The sequence below is a fragment of the Etheostoma cragini genome, chromosome 7, assembly GCF_013103735.1.
Source record: "Etheostoma cragini isolate CJK2018 chromosome 7, CSU_Ecrag_1.0, whole genome shotgun sequence".
Taxonomy (NCBI): domain Eukaryota; kingdom Metazoa; phylum Chordata; class Actinopteri; order Perciformes; family Percidae; genus Etheostoma; species Etheostoma cragini.
Window position 1 is genome coordinate 6176106 of NC_048413.1, and position 13341 is coordinate 6189446.

The 13341-nt window shown below is 40.4% G+C and overlaps 1 protein-coding gene across 2 annotated transcripts in view; it reads left to right on the top strand.

The window, feature by feature from the left end:
• The window catches only part of c1qtnf12 (C1q and TNF related 12), a 27846-nt gene extending 16779 nt beyond the window's left edge, over window positions 1-11067 (top strand). Inside the window, exons 5-10 of one of the 2 annotated variants that reach the window (XM_034877941.1) lie at window positions 883-991; window positions 3352-3445; window positions 7165-7243; window positions 7334-7467; window positions 8715-8717; window positions 11057-11067. In XM_034877941.1, the coding sequence (XP_034733832.1) occupies window positions 883-991; window positions 3352-3445; window positions 7165-7243; window positions 7334-7432 (381 nt within the window). In that variant the 3' untranslated portion in view covers window positions 7433-7467; window positions 8715-8717; window positions 11057-11067. Of the gene's footprint in view, window positions 1-882; window positions 992-3351; window positions 3446-7164; window positions 7244-7333; window positions 7675-8714; window positions 8718-11056 lie in introns of those variants that run through there. The other variant, XM_034877940.1, reaches the window with a different exon arrangement.
• The last annotated feature ends 2274 nt before the right edge of the window (window positions 11068-13341 follow it).

Here is a 13341-nt window from a genome sequence, read left to right on the forward strand (position 1 = left end):
GGGGAGGACAAAAATAGACACTGTTTGAAACAGTATGCTGTAGTGGAAGAACTATGCCCTTTTGCAATGGGCTGACAAGGCTGGAGGAGGGAGGATTAAGCGTTGACGAAATATTTAAGATTCTAACTTAGCACTGTGTTACTATAAAAATGGCTTTAAAACATGGTCACACCCGAAAGTAGAACAGTGAATTTCATCCACACATATTCGCAAAATATCTGCTTCTATAAGCTTGGTGACTTAGTGACAACTCGCAGGGCTTGTTAGTCAACTGTTACTGGCGAGCTAACTGCTAACATCCTAGCCAGCCCAGCTTGCCCTGTTTGGCCAAGGTTCTTTCTATGTTCATGTACCGTTTACTGACATTTTGCTCTCATGTTTTTACATCATTTCATTAAATACTGAATGGGAAAGGAAACTCTCTAAGCAAAACTTGCTAATTGTCATTAAGCCGGCTAGTTAATTTGGTTGCTAATGGGGTAGCTTATTCAATAGACATATTTAATACCCTAGCAGTCTCATAAGTGGCTCTTTGTGGAGAGATTTACACTGTGAGAGAGGAAGGTGAAATTGAAAGTATATGGAGCGACACAGCTAGTAAGTTATGATTTTTGGGACTTGATTTTTTTTGGGACTACAATTTTTGGCATTTGAGACTGTCCGGCTCACCATTACCTCAACTATTTGCTGTAGAACAAAGGAACAAATTCAGGTGACCTGGCCGTTAGGAGAGTCTGCTAAAGTGCCCTTGACTGCCTACTGTAGTTTTCTGTAGTCAAGCCAATTTGTTCTGAGGTCCCAGAGAAGGGTTGTCATGCTGGGACCAATGCACTATCGCTCTAAAATGAAAACATGTTTACTCCAATGTTTCTGTGCTCTCAGCCACCAGCTAAAGGAGCCTTCCTCAGAGGGTCAGGAATGGACCAGTCCACCGGAAGATTCACAGCTCCCATCACTGGGATCTACCAGTTCTCTGCTAATGTCCACATTGGTAAATCACAGTCACGGTCTTATATTGAATATTACGTTACGTATAGCAAGGCTTAACCTTTGTGTTGTCTTCCTGTCAAAATTGAAAATCAGCACTTTACTTGACGCTTTTTATCAATGTTTTTAACTTTTTCGTTTTTGTCCCTTTTTTCAACACTTTTGACGCTCTTTGTTCAATGTTTGTCACTTTTTTTGATGTTTTCAACACTATGTCTAAGTTATTAACTTTAGTTTTACAGTTATTTTTGGAACGTATGGTCAATAAACCTAATTTTTACGAAATTATACCTAATGTTTGAGTTAGAAAAGCAAAAATTAGGAATAATTTTGACTAAAATTAAAGGAATGTATGTTGATGGATAATCACAGAATGGAATATGTCAACTTTTACCCAAGACTATTTCAAAACCACTTCAATTTTTTTCTCCAAACGCTATATAAAATTGAATAAGACACCCCAAAATAAATGAAACTAGAGATTTGTACCTGGCAAAGAGTGTTGTGTGGAATCAATCATGTTATTTTGGGTAGTTAAAAAAAATATTGATATAGGAAAACGGGTCAATTTGATCTGAGAACAACATGGGGGTTATGAGTCTAAAACGGTGTTTCTCAAATTGGGTTATTAGTACACCTAGGGGTACTTTATAGTACCGTGGTTTGTGAGACTATTTTATGCATAATTCCTTAAAATATTTATACTATAATAACAAAGGAATTTACTGATTGCTTCTAAACATTTGAAATGTATGCTAGTATTTTGGTGTTTTTAAGTTACAAGGTTGTTTTTGGCTGAAAATATATTAAAAAAAGAAAATGTATTTAAAAAAAGGCTACATTATTGAAAAAGGTTTGAGAACAACAGGTCTTAAACAGTCAAGGAAAAGTCCTGATTCTGCTAATTCATTTACTGTTTACTACTTAGTGTCTGTTGCTACGCCTGTAAAGCATACCGCTTTATCAGTTGTAGCCAGCTAGCTAATTAAGCTAACTTTCGCTCCATGACTTCTCGCCGTCTCATGCTGACTTTTTTACCGTTCCCAGTTGACACATTTCAAAATAAAAACCCAAATATGTACTTGATGACTACGTACATAATATTGTGTTGAAAGACTGAGGCTGAAGCTACATGTCACAGTCAACATCTTCACCAATTGATAATTCATGTAGATAATATGGAGATAAAGAAACAGCATTGTTCTTGTATTGCAGTGTTGAGCTAGTTTGTACTAGTATTAAAAATATGATGAGGAAAAATGGATTGTCCCAACATAACCCTGTTTGTTCCTATTTATTTCACTTTTACTGTTACAAAATAAGACTCTTTTAGGATGAGGACTTACCGATGTGTTTGGCAAACATAACGCTATCTCATGTAACACCGGCTGGAGTGTAAACATTTAAAAAATCCAACAAAAAGCAGGACAGAACCACTTGCATAAGCCTAGTCACCCCAGAAACTATTGCCAAATTGGCAGGTAAGGTTCTTATGACAGGAAGCTAGCTAGTTAGCTGGACGTGCAATTGCATTAATTACATTAGAGCAGATACATAAGAAACAGTCTAATCCCTTTCTTACACTTTTGCTCTTGTGTTTATGGGTTTGGAAAGGCTCAACGAAATACACCACAACCCTTGTGTTGTCTTCTTGTTAACCATGAGCTTGTCCTTCCAGGTCAAATTTGAAAATGAACATTTGTTTGTGCTTTTCCAATTATTTTGTCGCTTTTTCTGATTCCCATGCTTGTGAAGCTTTTAAAAGAAAAACTGAGCTGGATTAACAAAAGGTTTTCCACTATTTTGGGGATTTATGGTCAACAAACCTCATTTATCTCAAATTATACATAGGTTTTTAGTTAAAAAGGCAACATGTATTAATTATTTTGACTAATAGTAAAGATCAGAGGATGTTGAGTGGATCACAGATGGGTATATGTCAAACCTTTGTCCAGACACTATTTTGAAACCATTAAAAAATACTTCAAATGCTATAAGATTAAATAAAACACCCAAAAAAATCAGTGAAAGTAATCATTAATTTTATCTGAAGAATGTTGTATGGAATCATCCATGTTATTTGTGGGCAATCTGGTTGAAAGAAATCCATATTTCTGATGTAAAACACTTGGAAACGGGTCAGTTTGACCCAAGGACAACACAAGGGTTAAACAGTAGCTCTTTTTATTACAGCTTCAGGATGTGGAGAAATCCAGGTTTTGACAGGCCTGTTGTGTCTAGTTACTAGGATTGGGTAATTACTGTTTAGGGCTTTCAGTGACCTCAGGTCACCTCAAGCGGAATATATTTTTTTGATCAATGCCAGTATCTTCATGTGATTGTGAACATTTTCCCTCCTTACAGACCACAATGAGGTGAAGAGGAGCAAGAGTCAGCTAAAGGCCAGGGATAATGTTCGGGTGCTGATCTGCATTGAATCTCTCTGCCACAGATACACGTAGGTATCCTTCACCATTGAGTGCTCTAACATGTGCACCAGTATCCCGCTTTTGAGACTTATCCTGGGTCTGATCTGTCGGATTTTATGTTTACATGGAACGCGAGAAACCTGGTTATTGTTATATCTAACAGTATCAGGTTTCAATCATCTGTGGGCAGTTCTGTCGTGACTCTTTGACATCTCATGTGCTGGACCAACAGAGCATGATCAAAAACCCTGGCCAAGGTGTTTACATGCCACTGGTTTTTTTATGGAGTACTGAATGTAGCATATTCAGGTTCTGAAATCCTGGAAAACCTTAACCAGGTTTCTGAAACATGACCGGGAAACTTGAAAAAGCCAATCATAACCGGAATACTAGTGAGCATTTAACACCCTCAATGCTAAATATGCTGGAGAACTCATACGCTGAGTCAGGTATACTCTACCTAAAGCCCCTGTTATACTCTCACTTGACATTGTGGTACAAGCCTACATAGGTGGCGCGCACGTTACGAGCATGCACAGAGACATCTATACTCAACACATTGTTTCTCCGAAACGTAGCGAGAAGAAGAAAAGAGAGGAAGTAAAGGAGAGCAGGCTGCCTGGCAACAGTACACATATATTCATGTTCAACACCGACGTACCGCCAAACATTACATTTATGTAATGATATAGTTACTGACGCCTATGTCTGCCTCTCGGTGCCACAAACACTCACCATGAGGCCGTTTTTCAGCTTTCACAAAGCGACCTCTCACATTTTTCCACACTTTTCATCAAAATGCCTCGTCTTTTCCAAGTGTGGTTAGACATGTATTTAAGGCCATTTGACTTTCTGCGGTAGGTACATCAAGAATCATACAGAGGTTTGTACAGGCGAATCTGCGCGGCCAGACTTCCCAGCATGTTGAAAAGGAAAGTGCAGCGTGCGTCGAGTCAGATTCAGAGATGCACAACCATGTGTCACAACAACCGGCGGAGCATTTGTACTGAAAAATCGCAGACTTGGAACACCACGGTGACCATAAACCTATCATAACACTGCTTTGTTACCTCAATAGATCATGTCAACGTGGTTTTCATTTGTCATGGCTATAATACATGGTTCAGTGATATCAACTTTTAGAAGAAAAATACGTCTTTGTTCTTCTTTCCATACTTTATTGATCAAGTAAAGACATTTTTCACTCTGTTGCTATTACACATTGGCCCGAAATACACACACATGCACAAACAGTACCTATTCATGCACTAAGGCAAGGTGGGCTGCCAATAATCATGCCCTGCCCAGTTCAGGGTTTGTTGCCTTGCTCAAAGGGACCTCAGCAGTACCTGAAAGGTCAACACCCAGTACTTGGTCCATACGAGGACTTGAACAGGCGACCCTCAGTTCCCCAAGTAAAGTCCCTACAGATGGATCTACTGCTTCCCCTATTAACATATCTTAGGAAGTAGGACTACAGCAACCACACTTTGCATTCTTGTTTTTCACAAATTGTGTAACAGTGATATTTTATTGGTTTTCAATACGGCCTTAACTGTCACCAGTATTTATGGGCTGTTAAAGGTTTTGTCTGTTACCGTTTGTGTGGAACCAGATTGGCATTTCCTGTATAAAGCAGAGCAGGTCTTTAAGGGAAATGTCCTCACACTTAGAGCCCACGTCCCTGTTGCCTTACTAATCTTTATAGACTCACCTTTGACACTTCAGGCGGCCTGTTACATTCAGCAGCACAGTTGTGAAATACCCTTGTTTGGGAGACAGATAATGAAGTTCTTATCTGATACAGTGTTTCTGCATGGTGTAAAAATGGTGTACAAATCCAGTTGGAGAAGGTTCTGAGTTCTTTCCAATATTTCCAAATTTCTATTTACATAAAGTCAGGGAAAATTGCAGAAATGATTGCTCCCTAAAGTCTCCTCCAGACTGTGCAGGGCTCCACAGCCTCCCTTCTAGCTTGGTACAATGAGGGGAATGTATAAATAATATTATTATGATGGGTTACCTAACCCAAAAGAGTCCTTGGCTTTTGCTTTTTTTCAAGCCAAAGCCCCAGCCAGTCTCGCCCTCCCACACATGAAAATGCAGAGAATGTGAAATAAGGCTCATTGTGATGGCAGTTGGAGTGAAGACAAAGATGATTGATTTTCCATAAATATGTAGCATTTTCCACTTAACAGGAGCCTTTGCTCTCAGTGTGTGGTTAAAGCCTGCAGCGATCTTACAACCATCTTTGCAGACTCTGAGGGCAAAGAGTTGTTAAAGGGACAGTTCACCCCCAAAATCAAAAATACCTATTTTTCCTCTTACCTGTAGTGCTATTCATCAATCTAGATTGTTCTGGTGTGAGTTGTGTTGGAGATATTTCCTGTAGAGATGCCTGCCTTCACTAGGATATAATGAAGCTAGATGGCACTGCGCTTGCGGTGCTCAACAAAAACCACGATCCGGTTACTCAGGATAATCCACAAACCTGGTTGTGAGCAGTTTCACGTAGGAACTTTTTTTCTTCCTGCTACACCTGCGAACCATATCACTCAGCTCAGGAGAGCTAGCGGTGTCGGTTAGCTGTAGTTCAAGCTCGGACGAAGAGGACGAGCCTCTCGCCCCTCTAGAGTGTGATTTATGCTTCTGTGTTAAATCTAGGCGGTGGCTACGTTTGTAGGTACGTGGCGACAGGGAGCTTAAGTCGGACTGTAAGCCATAGCCTGAAGGGCACATCTAGAAAAATTTAATTATACGTCTTAGGGACTCATGTCACTTGGCCACGGCTTGCTAGGGTTGCATTTCCCCCAACTCATTTCCTGGTTCTCCTTCTCCATAAACAACATGAAATCAAGGAGACGGTTAACTTCTCCTGCTGTAGATTTCCCACCGAGGTCAGAAAGCACAGGGGAGACTCTTTGTTTCTCCCACCATGCCTCTATTTTTGGTACTCGCTCCAAAGCTAATCGCCATCATTCTCGCCGTCTACCACACACTTCCCATGCACACACACAATTCTTTTGAAGAGGTCAACACACACACCAACACACAAGTATAAACTTCAGGCCACTTATTTAGGCTACAGTGAAAGCTCTGCACAGAGCTTTCGTAGAAGCATAAATCACGCTCCATTTGTGTGCGGTGACACAGTTGGTTAGCACTAAAAGTAGGAGAGAAAATATGTATTTTTAATTTTAAGGTGTATTACTCAAAATGTCGAACAATCGCTTTGTCATAAGGCATTTTAATCACGAGAGACATGTTTGCAGATATGCAAATAAGATTTATTGTATAGCTAAAAAAATGTACAAAGTCGGGGGTGGAGGGTTGCTTTCTTTGCCTGAAACAACAGCTGATAGCAAAGGGAGAAACAGATATTAAGCAGGGTTGGGACTCGGTGATTGGCCCTTGCCATTTGTATACGATTCTGATTGGTTTAGCAGGAAGGTGATCGCCTCCAAAAGCCGATTTGAGTTAGGTAGAGCGTTGATTAAGAGTGAGGTCTTCCTGAAAGGATTTACACTACAGATACATTTCAATCAGGAGAGGCTAGTTGCAGATATGCAACAGTTATACACAGCATGATAACAGCTGAATTGATTTAGGAGAGCATCGACTAATAGTTAGGTCTTCCTGAAAGAATTTGGTACTTGGTTCACAAGGTCTGGAAGATTGCACATTTGACACAAATGGTTGAAAACACAACATTTATTCTGAAATGTTCTTTTTTTAAATGTGATTGCAGCTCACTGGAGATGATTGTTGGATTAGAAAGTAACAGCAAGATATTCTCTGTCAGCGTGCAGGGGCTGCTGGAGCTACAGGTGAGCAGACCACTTAGAAACACACACACACACATATCTGTGTTTATGCAAATCCTTCCTTTATGAATGTTGTGTATTATTCCTCTGCAGGCTGGCCAGTACACCTCCATATTTGTGGATAACGCAGCAGGTGCCTCCATCACGGTACAAAACGGTTCTGATTTCATGGGCATGCTGCTGGGCGTATAGTCTCACAACAGGAGCAGGGCGTCATCCAAGCCATTGTCTTGTGTTTTTATTTGATTATTTCCTTTTGCAATAAACTGCTTATGAGCACCATCAAACAGTACCAAACCACAGGAGAGGTTTGAAGGAAGGAAGTGAGGCTGAGATGGACTTGGTGAAAGGACAGTGTAAAGAAGTCAAGGACTAAGTTTTTTTTTCACAGTGCACTGCGCCCACTTCCCTGAGGAACACCAATAAAATAACCTGAAAATGTTTTCCTTTCTTTGAAGACCTTTACAGAAAACCAAATATCAATGTTTGTAGTGTTCTCTGGATAGATTTTGAAAAGCTAGGGAACACGAGAAAGTACTATTTGTAGTATTTGTGTGTTTAATATATACTGAATTGTTTTATGTCGACATGATCTATTATGTACACAAACTTATTTTTTATCATGGATTAAATCTCACATTTATATTTGTTGTATGGTACATAGACTTTGAGTACACTGGACAATGTTAACATGCTCAATAGACAGAATACGGCTTCACAAGATCTTGTCCCGAATATGTAATACCTTGTTTTGTAACAGAAATATTACTACATGTTAAGCCATGTACATAGCGGCGTGGCATTGTTGGTCATTTGTTCCACCATTTTGGTTCAGTCCAAAATATCTCAACAACTATTTGATGGATTGCCATGACATTTTGCACAGACATGTGTGGTCCCAAGAGAATACATCCTACTGGCTATGGGGGTCCATTAACTTTTGGGGTTCTGAGCAAAATATCGCAAAAACTATTGGCTGGATTGCTATTCAATTTGGCACAGATGTTAAAGTCCCCCTCTGGAAGAATTGTAACCAATGTTAGGATGCGCACTAAACTTAGATAGTAAACATTATACCTGCTACAGCCTCATAGAGCCGTAAACCTGGCTGTAGACTATCATGGCGTATTCATATTACAACGGACAAACGGGGATCTTGCATTGTGCGTTCAGCACAGTATTTACCACTCCAGGACACCATGTGGCGCTGTACCAAACGGCACCATTTTAGCTACAATGCCGGTGTTGCTAGCTGTGTAGATAAATTTCAGAGTCTCAAATGGTGTTTTAATGCACATTCTCATGAAAGGGTTTGTACCATAGTACTCAGTAAATTTTGTCTGTTTTCACTGCAAAGTGAACGCCGCTCCCCAACTTGAAGCTCTGTGTTTCAAGACCCATCCACTCTGAGCTTTTGCATTGGCACCGCCCAATACAATTATTATTGGTTTAAAGAAATGCCAATAAACCAGAGCACGTTTTTCTTCCATCCAGGAAATTCTGTGTGGACTAGCCAGACCCTCCTCTGCAGTGCTGTGGAGGAAGGTCTGGTCATGCGAGACTAGGGTTAGGGTAAGAATAACAATAAGCCAATCGGAGGCAGAAGAGGGCTGAATGCGGTGGGCCATGAGCAGGTCCTTTGGCGCGGACACTTCTAGCGGGTCCGATCTAGCGTCTGCCCCCTGTGCACCACAGACATGCTCACATAGCTGTCATAAAAGCTGTTACCGTGACAATGTGAATACGCCTTTAGTGTCAAACAAATCGAGATTCACCTTTTGACCAAGACAGCTGTAAGATATCTTTTTTTTTTTAACCCTAAGATTATTTTCAGTGTATTTTTTGTCATCATTTATCATCTGTTTATTTTTTACTGTATTTTATTCTTTTCTTGGAATATACAGTACATGTTTGTAATTTATAATAACTAATACACCAGTAACATTGAAAAGCCTTTGATATGGTATTTATGTTTGAGGAAATGTATGAATCTCTTGTCGATTGACACCCTCGTGGACTCTTGAAACCACAGATTTTTGCAAAAATCAAATTATATCTTTATGGTATTTTTTTATTACCCATACCACGCTGTAATTTGAAATTAAACTTTTTTAAATGTTGCCATTTGGTCTCTGCACATGATCATGATGATGATGATGGTAATATCGATGCATGTTCATGGTAGAGTCTTATTATGAGTACTTCAGGGGAGGCAATAACTAACTTTATATCTAAATGTCATTAACTTGCTATCAGAATTTCTTTTTTTTTTTTTTCTTTTTCAGTATGTCAGATTTATTTATGACAACGTCCTCTGAATTCTTACAAATTGTTCTCTGCGGCATCATTTGAATTGTAAAATACCCAAAATGCCTCAAATACCTGTGGAAACACTGGCAGACCGCCAGGCGAGTTCAGGATTGCATGTAAAATATTACTAAAACACCTTGGTGTTTGAAATGAGACCCTCTGCACGTCATGCAAGAAACTCAATCTAATGGCTTTTACCTTTGGTCCTGGTGTTTTTTTATGAATTTTTATATTTCTCAAGTTTCCAGTTTAATTAAAACTAAATAGCTGTTGTCCATCACTACATACTGCAGTCCAGTAAATGGGACTTTATTGCTACTCTTCGGAGATGATTAGAACATCTTTAATATCACTATATTGTTTCTTGGGTGGTCTCGCATAGCAATAATAAGGACTTTGTTGCTTAAATTCTTGTCCAGCCAGTAAAATGAGCTTGTTAGCATCATTGCATGAATGCCTTATAAAAGAGGCTTCTCATGGAAGCATTGCTGGGATGCCAAGTGTCACATACTGTACCCAAGAACCACCCACAAGAACGTAGCACCCATGTGCTATTTCAGCCACCTACTGTAGCACACATTTCAGACAGGAATGGGCTGCTTTCTGAAAAGTCAAAATTTGGAAAACAAACATTACTTTGTATTTATGTCTTTAAAAAAACAAACAAGCTTTTTACCAGTTTATGTGTTCTTATTTGCCCGCAGCTTTGCTTTCACATAAACGTCTAGTCAAGAGAAATGACAAATGAAAATAAAGATGTCGAAAAAAGCTCAGCCAGAATGTATAGTGTGTTTTAGGTGAGTGGGATTGCTAAAGCATGTTCACTTTTCCTTTTATTTTTTCACAAGCTGAAGTCTTTCAGCACGTTTAACAGTGTGGGGGGATGACAGATGATATAGGTTTACATAAGATTTGCCTTTTCATTGCTCGAGAAGCAGGAGCATGGCACACACTTGTGAGTTTTGATTGTCTAAGGCTTTTTTTCTTTTCTTTCCAAAATGTGTTTAATGACAGCTATGTGAGCATGCCGTAACGCATTCGCTGCCCTGCAGTGGAACACGGAGCCTGCCAAAGTGGTTGCGAAACCACCCTGCGCCACGACTCTGACAGGAATTTCCCATCGCCCCATTATCAGCATCAGACAAGCTGAGTGATTGCAATTACATCTGCCCAAATGCTAAGAGCAACTGCCTTTTCTCTTTTCCTCCAGAGAAGTGAGGTATCATGAATGGCCCCTTTGTGAATCGGTGAGCTTTCTGTTAGTAAACCAACATAGTTGTGCTGTGTAGCTTTAATGAGTCCTTAATTATGAGATTTCTCTACCTTAGTGACTTACTCATTGGGTCACGGCTTTAAGCAAATCCCCCTGTGTACAGCCCTCCCTAATACAAAGAGAAACTAGAGCCAAACAAGACACTTTATTAATATCTTATGCTTTATTTACGGACACAAATTGAATATGTTGCAGGTGAGTTGATCCAAAGCACTGCTCTTTATTATAAAAAGTGCTGCAGTTTACTCCAAACACACACAATCAAGCATGGTTATGAGAGGTGACCATAGTTGGAGCCCAAATATAAGGGAGGAAGTGACCGTTTGGCGAGGAGCCAGCCACCGGCCCCGACCCCATGCATTCTGTCTTTCTTCTCTGTTTGTCAGCACTTCCAAACATGGCTACCTGCAGAGAGGAACAGACAACGAGACTCTCTCTTAGGGATGCCAGGCTCCTGTATATTATGTTTTTAGCATGCCTTGGATTTTTTAACAGCAGCCTAAGTTACTCCAAACAGAGGCGAGCAGTCCGAGCCCTGCTGATACAGAGACGGCCCAAAACAAACCTGTTGCCGTGATACCGTCCCAAGTGGAGAAGAAGATTTAAGGAAAATGCCATGCAGTTGGTTTAATTGCTGTTCTCAGAATAAGACTACATACATTTGTGTAGGCCTATTTGGGTTTATCTGCTGCAATTAACAACCTCATGAATGTAAAATTAAGATCTGTTATAAGCCATTATTAAAAGCAGCTTTTGGGTTTCCAGGTTGTGGGAAATCCTCCTCCAGCATGATACTTTGTCTTTTGCTTTAATCGATATTTGAGGTCATGTTTTCCATTTTTTTGTCTGTTTGTACGTTAGCGGGATTACGGAAAAACGACTGGCCCTATGATCATTAAACATGGTGGAAAGGTGCTTAAACAAGAAACCATCCTGTTCACAGTTTTTGAAGAAGAGATTGAAATTTGACGGCTGCAATAGCTATTTAAGTAGTGTTTTAAATGCAGGACCTTTACTGGTTATCGAGTATTTCTACACCGTGATATTGCTTTTTTTAACTTTTTCCAACACTAGTGAATGATGTACGTTGTATTTCTTTGCTGTGCTGTCATGTCATTGATTTGCCACTTGGCTTTAAATTGGCGGAGACAGATTTTAAATTCACATTTATTTGTTCCTGGGTTTTGTTTTGGCATCTCAAGACTTGTTGTTGTCAGCATTTTCATTATTGCCCAGAAGCAGAAGAGAGACAAACACAGAGCATTTCATCAAATACCTATGCTAATTGGGTGCCGTGGCCAATTTCTGTGTCCGATGCAAACTGAACGTGTCATATCTACCTCTGAGTAATCTTGCATTAATGGTGTCTGGGCGGTTTCAAAATCCGACAGCAGCTATGTAAGTATTTTCAGCAATTTAGTTCTCAAATTGCGGCTGTCAAGTGCAATTGAGGCTTCCCTCAGTCATGCTTGGCCCCTAAAAAGGTTTTTCTCTCATGTCTCTGTCATGTCACATCTCTGCACCTTTACAGGTTCACTCAGCAACCTCTGGCGCAATTACACAAAAAAGTTATATGAGGGCAAGGGACACATTAGAATCACTGTTTCAGCTTGACATTCACACACGCACGCCCCCCCCCCCCCCCCCCCCCCCCCCCCCAACACACACACACACACCTCATAGCATGGACAGGCAGAAGGAAAGAGTCTGGTGCAGTTGGAGTGGAGACGGTGGGTTTTAATGACACAGTATCTCCCAGAACGCTGTTCCCATAATTACGCTCTGTCTGACATGGATCTGTCATTGGCATTGATTGTTTGTCCTGATGCCCACCTCCTTGAGGCGAAAAGTGTGTGAGTGTAGTGGGGAGGGAGGGTTAGGGTGGATGTTTGGGTCCCCTAGAGCTGGAAAGGTTGCATTCAGGAGCCCATGGGAGGCCCAAACTGGAGCCATTGGTGAGATTGGTATCGTGTTAATGGCTCCACAGGCTCCAAGATACATAGCAGCAAAACCATAAGAGGCACTGGAATGTGGAGCTCCCTTGAATCATTGTCATAATTATGGACAATTGCACACGCAGACCCGAGACCTATTGTGCTCATTTGGAACCTGTTTTGTCTGACTTCTTGCATGCCTCCTTACACTGCTTGTATCTGTGTGTGTTAACGTATGTGTGGGAAATCTGATGTAGATTTTTTTTACCCAGCAGTCAGATAAGAAAATTGATACTACTCTAACCTATGTGTTCGATATATGATTACAGCTTATTTTAGCTTAGCCTAGCATGACGACTTGAAACCCGGGGATACATCTAGCCTAGCTCTGTCCCACTCACTCCCGCTTTTACTCTTGGATTTAGGCTCTGATTGAACCAGGGATTTTCAAAGTCTGAAACTGCAACAAAAAAGAGAAACAATTTAAACACCATCTGTCAACTAACTTCTATTGGGGGTAAAAGCATGCTCTGAGCTTTGGAACAACAGTTCCCATGATGCTTTAGAAGATGTAATCAGGAAGC